The sequence below is a fragment of the Anguilla rostrata genome, chromosome 6 (assembly GCF_018555375.3).
Source record: "Anguilla rostrata isolate EN2019 chromosome 6, ASM1855537v3, whole genome shotgun sequence".
Lineage (NCBI taxonomy): Eukaryota > Metazoa > Chordata > Actinopteri > Anguilliformes > Anguillidae > Anguilla > Anguilla rostrata.
The window spans coordinates 19,418,501-19,438,880 of record NC_057938.1 but is presented as its reverse complement, the minus strand read 5'-3'; the positions used below and the strand labels follow the sequence as shown (position 1 = coordinate 19,438,880).

Genomic DNA, 20,380 nt, shown 5'->3' with positions numbered 1-20,380 from the left:
GTTGCCCATCAAGCCAGCAGCACCAGACGTTTACTTACATGGTCTTGTATTTCCACTACAGGAGTATATTCTACACATAATTAAAAACAAAAACGTATATACCGTAATGCCATTATGCTGAAAGATTGCAAAACGACCTTTTACGGACATAGAAAATGGATGAGAATAGATTCATCTGCAACAATCAAAACCAAGAGAACAAGGGTTTAATAGAAATTTTATTACAATAAGACAGTATTCAATAAGGATTATTTTCCATCACTGAAGGATTTAAAATCACTGAAAATGGAGATGACGGAATGTTATCCAAATCGACAGAGGTGGGGGTGTGCCTGGGGAGATGTGACCTGATAAGTCCCAGTCTATGGCAACCCCTCCCATAACTACAAATGACCCACACGCGTTGTGGAAGACCTACATTTCCCAGGTGGCACAGACATCGGAAACAAGCATATCTCTGGGTAAAAGGTGTGGCTACATCTCCTTCATTGATCAAGGGTCAAGGGTCACGGACAGAACTCACAGTGTAAATATCAGCCATTTTGACACAAAACAGTCGGGCTCCAAACTGGAAGAGGACAGCACTGTGGTATCCAGAAACTGATTCTTAGAAATAAAAAAAGAATCCTGCAAAAATGCCCTGTAACTAAAATGTAACCAGAAAAAAGAATAATTTATAATGCAGACCAGTTTTTCTAGGAATGTGTTATGCGTTATACATATAAAATGACAAACAGCCCTTAGTTGTGGTGGCAATTAAAACTGCTTTGATGTTGCATAGTCAAAAAGACACACCTAACATGTTAGTAAGGTAAACCAGCCATTGAAAACATCATTTGTGCTGAATTCGAGTGACAGCACATTAAGCTTCAAGTCCTATTTTTTTGGTATATGGATTTTGAGCATATTATTGTACCATCATGCACAACTACATGCTGGTACAACGTATACCTAACATGTACAAATATCTTTTTGTACCCACCACTCAATGAAGTTAGCGGTTTAGCGATCTGGCTTGGGGTCCTGCATCCTACTGAAAAAGCTGCTGGTGACCTTCACTGGACTATCCTGCGTCCAGATGCGAAGCAAAGAACAACAAACCGCTGTAAAAAGTCCCCGTGTGAGCCAATCCCGCTGCTCAAAACCGCCACAAGCCCCAATGGAAACGCAAGACATTTAGGCACTGGGACCAGCAGCGCTGGCACAGCACACAGCTGAACAGCGAGCTCTGGAGTGCAGGGTTCCACTGACGAAAGAACGGCAGCAGCATTTGGCTTTCTTAAATTTATAAGACAAAAAAAGAAAAAAATAAACACAAAATGGCTCTTTGTAACACAGCATGCACCTCTCGCTGGAGGGGGGGGGGGTTCATATCGATAACTGGCTTAGCACGATATAATAGCACAAGTTAACATAGTAGCGACGACGTGTGCGAATATAAAAAGGTGAGACAATACTGCTTATAAAAAGGCGAGTCGCTAAGAGGAGTGGAATAACAGAAATTCTGGCAGGCAGCACTGGCAGCGGACGAGGAGCGGCCCCTCCCAGCGCGTCTCGCTCTCCCTGGCTTGGCCGTCACGGAAGTCGAAGACCTGGGGGGGGGAGAGGTGGGGGGGGGGTTAGAAAACACTCAATTAGACTGTCTGCACTGCAGAAAGCACGGGGTGTTTTTTTAACCCAATGTTCCTAAAGACCTGGCCCCAGAGAGCCACGGGATTGGCTGGTTTTTGTTTTCATTGCGTAACGAGCAATCGATTTAGACCTGAGAAACAAACAAGGAGCGTTAATCGATCAACTGCTTTGAGAGCTTGACTGAAAATGAAGTCGAGTAAAAACACCGTGTGCTGTTAGTGCTGAGCGAATAGTGTTTTCTAGTAGTTTGGATCAATTTCGATTCGGTTTCAGAAGATGCACTCAGAACCTGCTAGGAGCTTTGTGTAGCCTAAGCTGGATTGCATTTGTCACCACAAGCAATGACCGAAAATAGCAAGGGCACACCAGAGCCATACCGGCTCCTTTCACATGGCCGAATCGCATTCACAGGGCCGCGCTAACACATTACCTTGTGTTGACGCAAAGCTCGCAGCAAGGCTTTGCTATTGGGAGAGTGCAATTCACACTCGTCGGTGAAATATCGAAGCTGGAAGATTAAAACTCAGCATAGCTACCACTTACGTGCGACTTGGGGCTCTATTTGTGCGTCTTGGCTTCGTACATCCAATTAAATGCTTCCCCTGGGGTTCACTGGGTGAATACAAACTCACCAGCACTTTAATAGCTCAGATAGAACACAGGCGAAATTTACCATTATAATATTATAACACTATTATACTAATTACTTTTTCCAAGAGAACAGTCTCAGAAGCCTCTTAACGTCTTGACAAAAACAGTAGCCTGGTAGAGGATGTCTGTCAGTGAAACAGAAACAAGTTCTACTCTGCTACAGGAAATGTGGATTTTTAGCAATGGATGCGCACTACATTAAAGAATGGATACAAGTGGATATTTGGAAATCAACACTACCGTGAAGCAATGCTCTATGGGTAAAGCAGAGGACAGCCCAGCAGACAGAGAGCAGGTTTATTAGACCTTACAGAGCGGGATGCTGTGCAGAGTCATACCCACCGTTCTCTTCACATTTGCTGACTGTCTCCCTCTCCGTCTCCCTGCTTTTGCATCTGCGCCTGCATCTTGGCGATCATCTCCTGCATGCGTCGCAGCTGAGGGGGAGAGACGGCACAGAGTCAGGCAGGGAAAAGGGGTGGGGGCACCGACCCCGCCCATAACCGTAAACCCAGCATGTGATTGGACGCATTTCGTCTACGACCCAACAATAGGCTGGATTAAGTGTAGTGTAGTGTAGACAGTGCAGGTCACCCACTCCAATGCAGAAAATAAGGGAGAAGGACAAGGGTTGCCTACACATACTAACTGTAGTCTGTGCGAACATATTGAAAATGTCCACAACAGGAGCGTCAAATGTTCTCCAAAAGGGCCCAATGTGGGTTAAAAAATATGTTCTTGCCCAGCGCTAAAAAACTAGATTCAACTGAACACGGCCTTCAATCAAGACCTCGACAAGTTCTCCCATTCAAGAACGTTGGCCGTTTCATGAGGCAATGGACGTGATGGCGGCCATACCTCAGCCTCCTTCTCCTGGAGGATAATGTCCTTGTCCATCTCCTCCGGCTCCGGTCCCTTCCTGAAACGAGCAGAGCGATGGTGAGGTCCTGGTCGAGGCCGGGGGGCGCCGCCGCGGTCCCTCGGCTCATTGACCGCATTATTCACGGTCAGAGGTCGAGCGGCCTCAGTAATCATCAGGAGGCCCATTCAGAGCCTAACGCCACAGTGTGACATTTGTAGGAAGCACACATTCGTTTTCAACTACAAATTGATACACAAATAGCATAACCATGTTTTATAATAATGATAATGGTGTTCAGCTGGCACTGGTGACATTTTAGATGCAACAGGGGCTCTACAGGCATTAGAATCTATGCGTCTACGATAGCACTGATGCTGATGTGTTGCGCTGCGGTTCAAAGAGGAGGACGGGAGAAAAAGACATGTATATTTAGAAGAGAGGAGAGCGTGAGTGCAAAGTGAGGAAGAGGAGGCAGGTGCAGAGAGGTGCAGAAGAAGCAAGCAGCAGTGCAGTGGCAGGCAGAGGGGCGGAGCTCCGAAGGAGCTCTTAAGCGGTACCTCCCCCCTCCCAGGCTCTTGGCCCATCACGGGCCAGCGCTTCACTGAGAGGGAACCGCCCATTACCGCCCGAGGGAGCAGCGGCAAGATGGCCTCCCTGCCGGGCTGGCACGGACCTGGTGATTTATATGGACTGGCATACACGAGGGATTAAAAATAGGCAAGGACGTTCACGCAAACTCCCTCAAGGGCTTCAGCGTTGCCTGGGAAACGCAATGTAACAAACATGAATCATACCCTGCAGATTCTTGTGAGAAATTTTTGGAAAAGACACTGCTGTTATGGACAGTGTTTCTTTGTTTACAGTCGAGGATTTACAAATGAATTATAGGGTCAGACTCCTGGGACCAAAATCTTGAGAGATTCGGAAAAATGGGAGTCTACGGCTAAGAAATAACATTAAAATTCAGGACCTGTTTCCGTTTAATGCAACAAATTGCCAATGTGCAATAGGCTGTCTGCACCTGGGGGAAGCATGCACATGTTGCCTGACAGGTGTATCCAATGATAAAACATTACCTGATGTGAACAAGCAAAATATATACACTTTAGTATTACTTACTATTTATATTTCATTTTGCAGGCATTTAGCAGATGCTCTTATCCCGAGTGACCAGCACAACTTCATACACAGCATCCACATTCACAGCTGGATATATACAGAAGCAATTCTGGCTAACCAGCTTGCTCAAGGGTACAACAGCGGTGTCCTCCCTGGCAAATGAACCCAGTTCTCTAACCACCACACTACACTGCCGCCCAGTTATTCTTATAATAACAGACCCCTGCACCCTGAAGCCTTCGGGATGAACTCACAAACCAGACTCCCCAGACGGTTCCCAAAATAACGACATCCAGTTAACGCTGGTTTCCTAGGAGAAGGCTCTCAACTGCAGGCCCATTATTTAGATGTGACTTACATGAGTGGAGTGGTCTGCCCCGAAGGCTCTGCAGCATCAGAGAATCTGTGTAGTCTCTCGCAGCTTATCACGGGATCTCTGAGGCTAAGACAGGGAGCGGCATGAATCGGATCAGCTGCTATGAGAGGCCGCTTTGTTGCTCGCCGCCGCACTGAGCCAGTTCACAGGCTCGCGGGGACTAAGGACAGGATGACCCTCCTGTCAGCACTGCTCTGTACAGATATGCCTTCGCAACCATAGCCTCCATACGGGGAACTCTATACAGCTTCATAATCCTAATTTCCATGCATGGAGCTCCAGAGCTTCATAATCCTCATTTCCATGCAAGAAGCTCCATACAGTTTCATAATCCTAATTTACAAGCATTAAGCTCCATACAGCTTCATAATCCTAACTACCACGTATGGACCTCCATGCAGCTTCATAATCCTAACTTCCATGTATGGACCTCCATGCATCTTCATAATCCTAACTACCACGTATGGACCTCCATGCAGCTTCATAATCCTAACTTCTATGTATGGAGCTCCATATATCTTCGCAACCCTAATTTCGATATATGGAGTTCCATTCAGGGTCATAATCCAAACTTCCATATGCGGAGCTCCATACAGCTTCTTAATTCTAAATTCCTATGCTGACCTCCAGCCTTTGTAATCCTAACTAATATATGTGGAACTTCCTACAGCTTCATAATCCTAACTTCCATACACGGAGCTCCATAAAGTGTTCGGTAATTAAACCAATATGAAGCCTGTTTGATGAGATGCTGTGTGTTGCTTAATGTTTTGAAAACGTCTGGCTGCTACGACAACTGCGATGGAACAGATTCAGTAGGCCTCAGATCCTCGACCACAAAGTACTTGACCAGCTGCCACATCAAACAGGAGGTTTAGCACTTCAAAAATTAAATCTTCTTCCAAAATGCACAAAGCAGACATTTTCCCAGAATTAGAACTGGTTCAACAGCATAATAAATATGACTTGGTTTTCTTTTTTGGACATTATTTCAGACTTGTACAGTCTTGTGTACAATATTTTGAAAGGACTAAAAAATCCCATGCACTGTATGAGAAGGTTTGAATCTATTCTGTGCTTGAAGGGTAATTTTAATCCTTACTGTATTTTAAGACTTTGTTATTTGTACCATTTTGAATGCTGTTTTTATTCTTTATACTGAATCTAGAGAGAGCTTTGAATCTTTCCTGTATCTGCCAGCCATTTTGACTCTTTACATTGTACCTAAATAGTAATAAAGATTAAGATAAGATTAAGATGCACTGTCACTGAAAAATCAAAAAATCATTTTGTATTTCAATAGTAATCAGATTCTCCGTACTGGATGCGAGTCCCGATTCTCTGTACTGTATTTGACAAAAGCAATATTCCCAGTACTCTATTTGAATACAATTTTGGTTCTCTACACTGAATTTGAAGGATGTTATGATTCGTTATACTGCACTGAAAATATATTTTGATGCTCTCCAGAGCAGGGATCTCAAACTGAAATATGGAAGGCTGCAGTGTCTGCTGAACTTAGTGTGCTCCTGGACCCAAATGCTTAATTTAAGTCACGATTGGCTTCAGACTGAAAGGGAACCACAAAAACCTGGAGACAGTGCAACCTTCCAGGACCGGAGTTTGAGACTGCTGCTCTGGAGGGGATTTTGATACTCTACGCCGTACATTTCAGCGCCGGGGGCCCAGGGAGGTCGGGAGGGGCAGAAAAGGCAGAAAAGCAGACAGGTACGTACGCAGGAGACAGAGGCAGAATGTAACCATGTGAGGACAACCTGCCGCCCCGTTTGAGGCGCTCCGAGCGGAAGTTCTCGTAGTGCAGGTCCTGGGTCACCTCCTGCAGGTCCTGCATGTGGGTACTGGAGGGGGGGACAGAGTCATGAGTCAGTCAAAACATTACATCGAACAACACACTGACTGGATCCCATGTAAAGTTCAAACCCAGGCCCAGGGTTGCCTCCCTCAGGAGATATACGATAATGATATACGAACCATCTTAGCTTTGTGCTGCGTCACACTGGCTAGTGTAAGACACTGATTGAATATGGACTAAATATAGAACGTGAATTTGTTCTACAGATTTGTGAACCCTGTCCACAGATTTGTGACTGCTGCTACAAAAATATCTCCACAGAGCAGTGACAGCGGATCGGTTTAGAGCAGGGTGAAGAAAAACACATCGCGAGAGAGCGCTAACGCTAACAGAAACCTTCCTGAACTCCTATTACGAATCCTACGCGAGCGGCGGCGGCGGCGGGCGGCTCGGCCCGGACGTCACTCACATGAGCATGGTGCGCAGCTTGAGGAAGTCGTTGTGCTCGGGGTTCTCCACCTCCACCACGCCCCAGGGGTACAGGCGGCCTCGCACCTTCTTCCCCTTGGCCTCGATCTGCTGGTTGGACCCCACCACCGCGAACGGGATGCTGGTCTGGGGGGGGGGAAAGCGGAGGGTCACGGTCACGCGGGCACGCTCGCGGCACAAGAGCTCCACACTTTGTATCTCAAGACTTTGGCTCGTTCGACGTGAGCCGACTCAATGCTGGCTCACGGGGCCCTGGCGCTGTCAGGGAACTGGACTGTGAACTTTAAAACGGAGGCCTGCCAGCTCAGTCACAGCACCCCTGAGGAAGGTAACCTTAGTTAATTTGCTCCAATGTCTGACAGAGCTGTGTGTTCCTTCAGCGTTCATCTAGCCCAGGGGTGGCCATCACTGGTCCTAAAGACCGCTGTGCTGATTCGGTTCTAACTCAGCACCCAATTAATCAGCTAAAACAGTTCATGACCGAGATTAATCATCTCACCCTTATTTCCAAACTCTAGTGGGCTGTGGAAGGTGGATCCTAAGATGAAACCCGTACAAAGTAACCTGATGTATGCGTTACATACGTTACATGCACAGCAGTAGTCACAGTGAACCGCTCTGCTAAATCATCAGCCTGCTGATGCGTGCGTGGGTCATGCATCTCAACGAGAGGCGGGCTCTGCCGAGCGCGGCCGTGCGATAGGGCGGCCCGGGGGGGAGGGGTCACCTTCAGAATCCGGGTCTGCTCCTTGAAGTCCTCGTCCTCGTCGGACTCCGCGTCAGGAAGATGGTAGATTTTGATGCCGTGCTCGTCGATCTCATCCAAAATCTAAAAAAAGGAGGAGGAAAAAAACAGGTTACCTCACTGTCACCGAACCCCTGTAAGTAAATCCAAGGCAACCTTACCCATGCACATAGATCTTTTTTACATTGCACAGCAAATTGTTTCACACATTCTTGTGCTGAAAATCCCAAGCAAATTCTCTTTCCCACAATGAGCTTGTGGAATAAAAATAAACTCTTGATGTGTGTGATTTGCTTTGATCGCAGACGGGCTGATTCACAAGCTTTCATCTGCGCGGCAGTGCAGAGAATACTCCTTCTGCCTCACTGGAGAATAAGGGCTACACAGCTGAGCTCTGTGCTGCTACACAGAGGGAGAATGAGGGCTACACAGTAGAGCTCTGTGCTGATACACAGAGGGAGAATGAGAGCTACACAGTAGAGCTCTGTGCTGAAACACAGAGGGAGAATGAGAGCTACACAGTAGAGCGCTGTGCTGAAACACAGAGGGAGAATGAGAGCTACAGCATGGAGCTCTGTGCTGACACAGTAGAGCTCTGTGCTGATACAGAAGAGCTCTGTGCTGACACAGTAGAGCTTTGTACGGATACGGAGTGGAGATCTGTGCTGCCACACAGAGGGAGAATGACAGCTACAGCATGGAGCTCTGTGCTGACACAGTAGAGCTTTGTGCAGATACGGAGTGGAGCTCTGTGTTGGCACACAGAGGGAGAATGAGAGCTACTGCATGGAGCTCTGTGCTGACACAGTAGAGCTCTGTGCTAATACGGAGGGAAGCTCTGTGCTGGCACACAAAGGGAGAATGAGGGCTACACAGTAGAGCTCTGTGCTAATACGGAGGGAAGCTCTGTGCTGGCACACAAAGGGAGAATGAGAGCTACACAGTAGAGCTCTGTGCTGATACAGAGTGGAGCTCCGTACTGGCACACAGTGTGAGAACAAGAGCTAGAGACAGAGTGGAGACACACAGAAGGGTGGAGGGAGACAGCAGTACCCTGCGCTTCAGCCTCTCTCTCTCCCTCAGCGTGAGCGTGTCTGCTTTGGCGATGACGGGGACCACGTTCACTTTGTTGTGGATGGCCTTCATGAACTGGACGTCCAGGGGCTTCAGGCTACAGAGCAGAGATCACAGAGTCAGCATGGGCCATTGCGAAGGAGCTCATAAAGTACATGTCACTGCACAAATTATCTATTCATCATGTTCACATTTCCAAGTGAGTATTCTCAATTCCTCTATCAGTGACAATCCTGCTCTTTGGACACAAAATAGTCAGACAAAGAATAAAGTTAAGCAGGAATATTTTTTCACCATTACATGCAGGGATAGATGACTTAGTCAGAATATATCAACTGTATCTGTATGTAAAAATGCACCATAATTTCAAAAAGGTCAAGTTTTGATTAAGATGTGGTGCAAGTGAGATTCCTTATTTTAAAACTCTGGGTCAGTTGTTTTGGCATACAGTGGAGCCATTCTAATTCCTTATCTGAACATGTTAGTCTACATATTTATATGGATGAGTCAGAGAAAATAATGTTTTCTCAATAAATGTACTGTGGGCTCTAGGGACCTCATGATGAATCTGAGAAAAAGCAAGCTGTTTTTCAGAAGGTGGCCACCAGGGGGCGCCAGCGCCCGACTCACCCGTGTCCCAGCGGGGAGATGAAGTAGAAGCAGCAGTGCACCCTGTTGTCCACGATGTGGCGGCGGTTCAGCCCGCTCTCGTCGTGGAGGTAGCGCTCAAACTGGTCGTCGATGTAGGCGATGATGGTGCTGAAGCTGTGGGGGGGGGGGGGGGGATAGTGGAACGGTCAAACCCCAGCGACCGCACCCCTGTGGGAGACCCGCTTTACAGAAACGCAGCGTTCGACCGGAAACGACCGAGAGGGGAGGGCACAAATTTGCCAGTCCTCATTTTCGGCTCAATTGCAGCCGCTTCCTGTGTAGACTGTACCGCGGCACCACACGCGCGGCGAGTTATGACTTCCCCTTCCTGCTCTTAACGCTCAAGTTCACACACAGTACGGAAACGAACCTGGGCCACGACAAGCTCTTGGCTCTCTAGGGGTAGGGATGAAAAAACTCTGCTAATACACACGTTGGTATGCAAATGAGTATTGCAGCCTACGTGTGAACAGGAAGTAGAGTCTGTCGATTTACTATCGCGGGAGAGACTCTCTGCAGTGCTCTCTGTGAGAGAGGGGAGCTGGGCCAGACAATGACGTTTCCCAGCTCACGGGCTGAGCAGGCGTTGGCGAGATGGCGGACTGAGGGGCGGAAGCGGCTCTGCCCTTAAGTGCATTGTTGGCTGGTGGCGGGGTCTTTATTCAGCTAATCTCAAGGGAGGGGATACCGTAGCGTTCTGAGAACAAGCGGCATTTATCGCACTCTTTGTAAAAACACGACTGCACAGAAAGCGTTGTAACTGAACTCTGTTAAATCTGTAAAAGATGGACTGTAATACTGCGCACACCACAGTCTAATACACTGTGAACCAAGCCAGATTTCCGGGATTCCTAGCGCCGGGCTCTGTTCTAGTCGGCAATTCCCACTCGTAGTGAGGACCTGGGGGCCCAAAGGGAGGGGGGAGGGGCCCAGCCTGCAGAAGGTCACTGGTACTTCCTGCCGTTCATCCAGCCCTCTCCCACACTCAGCAGGAAGCGGCTCGGGCTCGGTTCAGAAGCTCTAGTGCCTCGTACTCGCAGGCCGAGCTCAGAGACGGGCAGCCCGTACTCTGCTAGCTCCAGGCCTTTTGAACTCATTTACGTTCGTTTAGCGGACGCTCTTACCCAGAGCGGCTCGGTCTGGTTTTGTCCTGTTTCCGCACGCTTGACCCCCTTCCTTTCAGGGTCAGCGGGTCAGCTGCAACATGCCAGCTGTGACATGTAATGCTTACAATCCCCCCCCCCCTCTTTCGTATATAACTTTTCGTCCAAAAAGGAAGCTGAAATAACGATTATGCTACTGCTCATTTGTGTCATTTTGCTTAACTTTCCGACAGGAGCAGTCGTTCCAGTTAAGACAGTTCCTGTGACACCAACGAAAACACAAACAAATAGAATTCTCGTGTAGTAACACAAATACATTTCAAACAAACTTTCTATAAACAAATTACAAAGGTAATCCATATTTAAATTACTCTATGTTAAATGATCTGCCACAGCTGTACTTACATATACATATCGAATGCATGGGGTGTTTCTACCCCACTTTTCTTTAACCAGACACTACTTGCAAAACCAGCACAGCTACGTGTCATTCGCTAGCTTAGGAATGCTCCACATTCTCACTCATTTGTGGTCGGGGAAATGCTATGTAGAAGTTTATGAAATCATCTTTTGTCATAAAAATGTAATGAATATATTTTCTACACTGCTCCCCCCATTTTTCAGTGCTTCAGATCACAGACCACAATTCAAAAGACTTCAGAATGCTTTTTGTACTCGTCTTTCTTTTAACTGTAACCAGACCGTTAAATATTTGATTCAAGTCATATATGATTAATTTAGGCCTCTCCACAGTGTATTTGGCCGGTGGCTTTCAGTGGTAAATTTAAGTGTGAGGGGTGCCGACTTGTGAGCTAGAAGACGGGATGGCAGAAACATACCTTTGGCCAGTAACAGCACGACCACCAAACATACCAGCTTAAATAAGGATGAACTTCCCTCAAACTTCCCTGTACGCATTTTTTCAATTGACAGCACGTGATGCATGCTTCACTACCTCTGTGCATGTCACAGTAAACCATGTTAGTTTTGAAAGATCGGGTGACATTACATTATGTTCACAGCAAGAAACAGACCTTTTTTGGCCTTTATGCTGACCAGGGCAATTCATTTAAACACTTTTTTTTTTCCCCGCTAAAAATTTGTCTCCAACGGCTGGCCACCATAATCCAGGACTATCCCAGAGAGGAATGAAGCCAACTGTACCCCACTGCTGGAGGCCCCTGGTCATACCCAAGCTGCCAACGAGTGTGGCAAAGACCTTTAGTGATGTAATCACTCAGGTTCCCACTAAATATATTCTTATCCACAGCCATTTCAGGATCATGAATCTCCACTAGTTCTCTGTGCTAATTTGGCTGTGTCAGACGGCGCGTTACATTCTGAGCTTGAGAAGCTTGCAGAGGTCATTCGGTGGTGAAGAGCGCTAGCTCTGCGGGCGAGCTTTGGGGTACGAGCGCGCGGGGCGGGCAGTACCAGTCCTGGCTGTTGATGGCGTCTCCGTATCCGGGCGTGTCCACCACGGTCAGCCGCAGCTTCACCCCCCGCTCCTCGATCTCCACGGTGGACGCCTCGATCTGCACGGTGCGCTCGATCTTCTCTGCGGGCGGCGGGAGAAAAGAGAGGCGAAACTGACGACTTCTCCACTTTTTTATCGTTTTTCTTCACCCCAGTCCTGAAAACTGCCTAAGGGCTGATCTCACATCAGCCACTAACTTCAGTTACATAACAGCTCTCAAGTTTTCTGGGCCACTGAACCACCAAACAAGTCACCGTGACCGTGCTTTCCGTGACTCATCCATTATGAAACACCAAATGTCCTATTCAGATATAAATCTTACAAATGTACATTTTTAACACATTATGTTGAACCAATTTTACATACATTAACTAGCGTGCTGCTAGTAGGATAAATGGATGTAGGCTAGTGTTTAACCACTGGGCACATAGAGACAAAGGCATCCAGTAGTACAGGTTCAACACTTTTACAATCCACACTGGTAGGCAGATAGAGTTTCACAAAATTAAAGTGTTCAAGGGAAGTCTCAACTTCTTAGCTCCCAAAAAACATGCCATCTATGTTCACCTGAAAAATGCAGACTCACACGAAAAGCAAGAAGGCAGCTATGAGATGACTGGGGAAACTCGACGGGACACAATTCAGTTACCTGCTGCTCCTGGGATTACTCGCTCAGGGTAGAGGTCTGTAAGGAACAGGCTGTTGATCAGGGTGGACTTCCCCAAACCAGACTCACCTGTGAAGAGAAACGCGAAAGCAGGTTCAGAAAAAACAGAAGTCTTTCTCTTCATCTCCCAACCGAAACCAGCCACTGCAATTTGATAACATGCAACGAGCCTGCCATTTCCCTATGATTTAATTTCGAATTACACGCAGGCCTGTGTAATTACAGTTTCCCAGAACTGCTAATTAGGTGAAAACCAGCCTAATGCTTTAGTGAGTAATGCTGAACATTTGCGCTCAGGCTTTAATGACACTATTTCATTTAAATTACATTTCAAAGTGGGTTTTTAGGTAAACCTTTCGGAACTCCTGGGTTAGGTATGACTACTGGCAAAATTATAATTATCGTTTCCGTTTTGTTAGAGAAATTTGCTCTGCCCGCTCAATTCAAAGGCCTGTTTTCTCACGATATTGAAAGGAGCAAAAGAAGAACGGCAGTCGAGGCAGACCAGAGCTACCGACCGAGGCAGACGGCCGCATTCCACAGTGACACACGCGGCCAGAGGCAGAGGAACGACTGCGCAAGAGAGCTATTTTGTGAGAGCGGCCCCTCCCCCACCCTCGCGGATCCTCTCGGGAGCCGAGCCCATTTTACGCGACGGCCCCGGCGGCAGCGTACGGAGCGGCCGGCCGCAGCTGCGCTCACAGAAATAACCCAGCTGTGACCGGACAAACACGAAGCCCGAAACACGCCGCTGGCTCGCGCGCCTCTTCCGCGGCTCTTAAAAGAACCGGTCGCTCGACAGCCAGCACGTTGCTTTGTTTAATTTGGTTGCGATTTTGGGCTTGGGAGGTGGGGTGGGCTGAGTTTGAAGAATCTTTCTACGTTAATTATTTATGTGTGGCCTGTTCTTAGTTAGAAGAGACTTCAGCTCTATGCTTTCGGAAGACACAATGGGTCCAAAGGACATGCAAACGTTTTCATTCCTCTGCTGGCCACAGCAATGGCATTCCATCTTAAACTGCGAGCATTCCCCTTGCAAGGCAAATGAACCCCACTTACTTAATGATAAAGTGTGTTATCTAGCTGACTTATTTTTATGGTGGCCATTATCAGGAACTCAGACTTGTGGCATCTGGCGAAAAGGGAACTACGTGAACATTAAAACTTGTGTTAACGCGAGAGGCGGTGAGAACTCACCCACCACCATCAGGGTGAACTCAAAGCCCTTTTTCACAGACTTGCGGTGGACCTGGTTGGGGAGGTTGGCAAAGCCCACGTACCCAGGGGTCTCTGGGTTGGTGAACTGGCCCTGCTGTGGAACATAACAAGAGACAACCATAAGACCAATTCAACGAGAGAGACGTTAGACAATTAATATTTGTATTTCCATGTTTTAACAGTTTGACAGTTGAGACAAAAACAGCCAAAGGGGGGTATTACGTAAATGCAGAACATTTTAACTCTAAGGTTTTATATCTAGACACTGTGAGAATGTGTAAATACAGAATAAATAACAACATAACAAAAACTGACACAAACCCATTAAGAAAAAAACGATAAAGGGCAGATGAGTCAATTAGCGATTTGCCCACTGCTGCAAAATAAGCTTCCACCATTGAGAGCATTCAGCTCAAGGGTTATACAAGTTGTACCCAGCATGAAAGACAAAGACTGTATACATAGCAATGCAACAAGATTTGCTGCTGGCAGACTTTGATCTCAAAGGGAACACCAAAACTAAGGAGGGGTTGCACTATTGGTACAGCTGGAAGCGACATTTCCTTTCCTATTGTCCCACTGAATAGGCGTACATTATTTCTATTAAGTGCTGTTCCTCTGACTAAGCACAGGCTTACTGTTTGAATGCAAGATTTCGCATTCCATTATCTAGGCCTACATATTTACTAGATGTTACCACATGTGCACTGTTGATCAAAGATGTTTTGATCAAGATTATTTTGTCAGTTTACAAAGTTCTTTTCACCAACATTGAACCTGTATCACACAACTAGTTCCTGTTGAAGCTTTTCGATACTAATATCCCACTAAGAAGTGAAAGTAACACCATTCGCTGAAACACTGGTCTACCTTTGGCCTACCTTCAGTTTATCAGCTTGAGACATGTTGAGGACTCAGAAACCTGGGGGGGGGGGGGGAGAGAAACGTATGAAAAGTATATCTGAAAAGAGAGCTCAGGCAGTGCAGTAAGCACCCATTAACAGAATGATACTTATTCAGTTGACAGTTTGAGATTGAAAAGATACTGAAAGGTGCTCAGAGCAGGAAGTCTGCTCACAGCACACAGAAAGAGCAACATGTGACTGTCTACTTCACCACAAAATGTCAGAACTGATGCCTCCCCAATGAGACAAACAGAGAAAAAACTGTCATTACAACCTATGAAGCCTTCCGGCAGGATCTCAAAGCCTCTCTTTGCTTGTGTGCAAACAGTGCCATGAAACCAGTCTGTGCTTAAGCAATTTCTTTTAAAAATGCAGCTATATATATTTTTTTTAAAACAAAAGAAGTGTCTTAGTCAAAACTTCTCAACAGCAGTCTGCTGAATGCAGTAAAACACATTGTATTCTGGTGAAACCCTGGGAGACTGGAAACGTGCTGCAAATGCAGAGGAAGGATCAGCATCCCTAAGCTTAGAGGGGGGAAAAAGAGAGCATTGTACTCATGCCCTATCACAAGACTGACAAAAACACATGCACAGCAGGAACAAGGGTGTTTGCAGACAGGAAGGATGAGGCTAGGATATAAGGGGAACGGTGGAAAGTTGTACACCGACAGACAAGAGAGCAGCCATGTCTGACCACATCCTTTTGAGAGCAAGCATCCAATCGTGCACCACCAAACGTATTTTAAAAATGATCTGTTACACAAATGGAAAGAGTCGTTCTGATTTTTCCCCTTTCCAAACATAACAAAGGACCGCGTCATGAACCCCTGCCATTACATATGTCATAATAAATTGAAAAAATGCTATTTAATCATAAAATATCTAACTAGCTGAAGTCACAATGAATGGATCAGAACAAGAATAAACCAGCGGAGAAAAAGAGCCAATCAGATATAGATGACATATTACTCAGAGATGATACAATACATTCTAGCACGGTAGCTAATAGTATTCAACGAGAAGGTCTCGCTAACTAGCTAGTTAAGTTAGTTGGCAAGGATGCATATGCAACTCTCAGGTCGTATTTATTAGATAGATTAACCTAACATTGGCTCGCTGTTTCTATGGATCATCAAACACCGCTTTGACTGATGCTGAATGGTAAATGAGTTTGCATTTATTTTTGGGAATAAGCAATTATACAGGGGTGCGTGGACGAATAATGAAGAAAAGTGAACTCGTGGCATTTCCTGCATTAGCTATCATAGCTAGTTGAAAAGAAGCAACCTTAAGGTTATCTACCCACCGCAAACTCACTGGCAAACGTTAGCGTGATTATGGACCAAGACCTAACCAACGTCAGCCACCATCAAGTTAGACTACATTAACTAAACCAGTCTGCAGTTTCAATAAAACATATAGCTAGCTATGTAACCACGCTGTTTCTGGTTAAAATGGATTGGACTATTTAGCTAACACTGGGAAGCCGGTAGACAGAAAGGCAAAAGAATATGAAGAAGAAACTGCATTTAAAATAGAGGCTTGCCCTGCCTAACGTTGCTGCATAACGCCGTTAGCCCGCTAACTTACTGTACCACCATCGCATCAAATTACCTAGCTAGTAACAACGAATTCGTGTAGCACGACAAAGATAACACAAATTAGCTAACAGACCTGCCTTTATTTTTGGTATGCATTGCAATATCCAGATACACAAAACAAACAGACAGCAAACTAAGTAACTTACATAATCAGAATTATCTAAAATTCCGATAGTTGGAGCCTAAGTTAACCACCCATCTAGCTAACGTTAGCTAATGACTGAGTGTGCTAACGAGATGAGATCGATCGAGGCTATGTGTGCCGGTGGAGCACGGCTGTACACCCGGAAAAGCGAAAGAGTAGCTGTTATTTCTGGCGTTGTTTTTACAGGATAAACGGCAAAACAGACAAATAAAAGAATCCATTCAAACCTTACCTTATCGGTGATTACAGTATTTCTTGGGAACACCCAGACGATTGTCTGCGCTGACTAATTTAGAACCCGAAATTCCACAAATTCCGGAGTAGCAACGGACTGCCCGCTTTTCAGGCTCACTGAGTGGATACACACCGGCGGTCCTCTACTGCAGCCCACAATGCACTGCGTTCTCTAGGAGATTTTCTTTGAAAAATGAATATATAGATATCATAACAGTAATTAACTTGAAAACATAATATCGTTGCCTTTTCATTTTATTTGTAACTTGTTTTATTTCTGCACATCTTTTTCAGCCACTGTTACATCCTTAAGTTGCAATGACAGCCCAATAAAATATGAAGTTTGCCTAAATCCAGACACTAATGCCCTTACCTGCAGGGTGCTGCATACAACTCCCCCAACATTCAAACCAAAGAGCAAAATCTGGCAACCCAGCTGAACAGGGCACACACCATCATGGTCAATCTCACAGTGCTAATCAGTTTAAACCCATTCCACGGGCTATTGGGTTCATTTGGGTGGCAGTGATGTGTCGATGAAGCCCAGAGGAAAGTAACGATTAAGAGGCTAGCCACCAATTGGAGGCCGTATTTCATTCATTGTAGGTCAGAGCATTGGAGTAGCCAAATGGCTCCAATAAGGATGAACCACTGATCGGCCCACAATCTATATGTGGAGCAGTGAGCAGTTTTTAAAAAATCAGCCGAGAGGCATTAATGACTGTTGAGAAACTTGACAGATCCTGAAGCAGTGGAAAATGTCCCCTGAAGCATTTAAAAATTAAATGGCGCTGAATTGAACATCCAGTTGTGACATGCCCCTAGACAGGTGCAGGGAGTGTGCTTGTTTTCAGTGTAGATCCAGTCGATACCAAGAAAGTAAATAATATATTACCTACTTATCTACCTGTTCATTAAAATTATAGGTGCAACCTAACCACAATGCAACAACCATTACTTTGAATTTCATTTCATTTCAAATACCATACAACCATAACTGGAAGCTTCATGCAAAGTATGTGTGGCAAATACAATATATAGTGCCTCATTGCTGATAAATAAGTGGATGCACTTATAAAGCACTGCTGTTGTTTTTTTGAGTGTATTACCAAGTTTTGATAATCGATTGATAATCCATAACCAGACTTATTATCATCTTGTCTGTGGAAACTGTTAGCAAAGCAACAGGAGCAAAAGGCCAAGCAGTTTCACAATTTTTACAGTTTCTAATGAATGCTTAAAACATTGGGTTCAAAGTACAAATGTATCATTTTCAAGGTAAATTTTGATTTTCACGTCATATCTTCCCACAAGAAGAACATATTTTGATTTTGTGGGAACAGTATCCTTATCCTCCCTTCTCAATAAAATCTCATATGCAACACCTCCACCTCGTGGTGACTGATTAAAACAACATAGAACCTGTTTGTGTCACTCTCCTAGCAACCAAATTGACGACACAGGATCTCCACACAGCAGAGAATTCCGGTTGCTGTTAGGTAATAATAGATGCGGTTTGTACATACCTGCAATCCCAGTACTTTTTTGTTTAGAATGGTAAAAGCAATTGCAAAACACGGATATGATGTTATGGTAGGTTCACTTCTGATGCCTTTTGTTTCCGACATACTATACTGTCATAATTATGTAGAACAGTAAGTACTTTGTTTTTAGTTTACAAGTGACTATACTAAACGTGACACGATGATTACAATTAGCAGTTACACAGCGACCTTTAGCAGCAAAAAATGCGTGCGGCTTGATAACACCTTGTTTATGTAGGCCACAGAGACGAAAAAAGTTTGCTGTGGATGTCAGGTTAGCTCCCACCATTTCGCAAAATCAGCGATAAAATCCAGTGGAATCTCGGGTTTAGGTACAAGCTATACCATGATGGGGCCTATGGCCATGGTGGTGCTATAACAATTGGAAATTAAAACTGAAAGCACAGACCTCTTGACACATTTGACCTAATCAGAGGAACGCTTTGTGCCAAAATAGCCCCAAAATGGCCCACAGAGCATTAAAATCCACCACAACCTACTCTAATCCTGAGTAGGTTATGGTGGATTTGAGACTGAAGCCATTGGATCACTTCTGGTATATGATATATTGTATGGATGAATGGTAACATCCTTGCTGAAAAGCTAAGAACAGGTTGGCTGTCAAAGCTGGTGTGAGGCTGGTCTAAGCTGGTAGTGGAGGGCAATGTGGGGAACTAGCTGACCATAGGTAAATATACTTGCAAAAACCAGCTGTAAGTGTTGAAAACAACTTAAACCACAGTTTGACAGAATATATATACACACACACACACATTTGATTTTTGTTTCCAGGTGAGTGGAAAGAGATGGAGCCTATTGGTGCATTCATTAATGTGTGGCAAGTTATGGGGCATGGATACAGTGGTGATATGGTGAGCTATGTTTGGCATGGTTTTGGCACACTTCTCGAATAATGCTATGGTAAGATATGCATGTATGTATGAATGATATGGAAAATTATGTGGCTTGCCTTTAGACAATGTCTGGTATATAATACAGTGAGCTGATTTGACATGGTTCTGGCACTGTTATGGCATTTATATGTTAAGCTGTGCTTGTGTTACATGTTGGTCAGCATCCATACTATTTTGGTGGACAGTATGGTGAGCTATCATTGCAGGAGTTTGGCACACTTCTGGAATATAATATTGTGTTAAATCTGGCATGGTTTTGGCCCACTTCTAGCATGTAGGCTGTACTGTAAGCTACATATGACCCAGCCTTGGACCATTTTTGCCATATGAAAAAGTATTTTTGGCATCTAAAAATGTGACATGGTTTGTTGTGTTTTACATGGTTTTGGCCCACTTCTAGCATGTAGGCTGTACTGTAAGCTATATATGATCCAGCCTTGGACCATTTTTTCCATATGAAAAAGTATTTTTGGCATCTAAAAATGTGACATGGTTTGTTGTGTTTTACATGGTTTTGGCACATGACTAGCATATAAAAGACTAGGCCAAGGGTAGCTCAAGTATAAGAGATCCCACTGTGTGTAATGTGGCATACACTGGACTGTATAGAATATATAAAAAACAAGTAAAATTTTTAGTAGTTTTGATATAGATAATTCATTTGAATTCATAATTAAGTGATGCAAAATAATAAAGTCAAAAATATTCAAACATGCCACATGTTGTAGAGAAATTCTTGTGATTACATTGAGACCAAGATATCGTTTTTACCATTTACAGTTGTCAAACTGTAGAGGTGGGTAGGCCAAAAGTGGAGTGAAAATTGAGACAAGTGAGTAATTTTCTTAATGATGGCGTGTTTCTTTCCTCAAAAGTATCCCAAGGTTATATTATGGGTGTCAAATTTCAGAAAGAGGTCAAGATTGAAGAGCGATTTTCCACAGAAATAACCCCCAAACAGTTTTATATGGCTAACGGTAACTGGCCCATTCACGCTGAAATATACATTTTTGGGTGGACCGCAACAGCGGGGCCAGCCCTACAAACGCGAATATCTGTGACTGACTGACTGACTGACTGAGTGATAAAGTTACATCGCGCATGTCTGTGACGTCGGCCGCTAGGTTTTAACCTGGTCTTGTTATTTCTTATTATGAA

At 45.0% G+C, this 20,380-nt stretch overlaps 1 protein-coding gene across 2 annotated transcripts; it reads right to left on the bottom strand.

Moving 5' to 3' along the window:
• Window positions 1-200: 200 nt before the first annotated feature.
• septin2 (septin 2) lies at window positions 201-16,921 on the bottom strand. 2 transcript variants are annotated; one of them, XM_064338875.1, is made up of 13 exons: window positions 16,763-16,921; window positions 14,759-14,799; window positions 13,857-13,971; window positions 12,642-12,728; window positions 11,950-12,073; window positions 9,392-9,526; window positions 8,741-8,858; window positions 7,670-7,771; window positions 6,923-7,068; window positions 6,377-6,499; window positions 3,142-3,202; window positions 2,626-2,720; window positions 201-1,592 (listed from the first exon to the last, which is right to left on the bottom strand). In XM_064338875.1, the coding sequence occupies exons 2-12, from the start codon at window positions 14,780-14,782 to the stop codon at window positions 2,634-2,636; spliced, it is 1,122 nt and encodes a 373-aa protein (XP_064194945.1). In that variant the 5' UTR covers window positions 14,783-14,799; window positions 16,763-16,921; the 3' UTR covers window positions 201-1,592; window positions 2,626-2,633. The 2 variants fall into 2 exon arrangements, with proteins under 2 accessions (XP_064194945.1, XP_064194946.1); XM_064338876.1 differs by having other exon boundaries at window positions 6,416-6,499.
• Window positions 16,922-20,380: the final 3,459 nt, after the last annotated feature.

Excerpts from the sequence above, each read along its gene's own strand:
- septin2 (XM_064338875.1), bottom strand. The coding sequence starts at position 14,782 with ATGTCTCAAGCTGATAAACTGAAG. Across the intron at positions 13,972-14,758 it reads CTCAAGCTGATAAACTGAAG|CAGGGCCAGTTCACCAACCC; the intron begins GTAGGCCAAAGG and ends TATGTTCCACAG. Across the intron at positions 6,500-6,922 it reads AAGCTGCGCACCATGCTCAT|TACCCACATGCAGGACCTGC; the intron begins GTGAGTGACGTC and ends CCCCCCCTCCAG.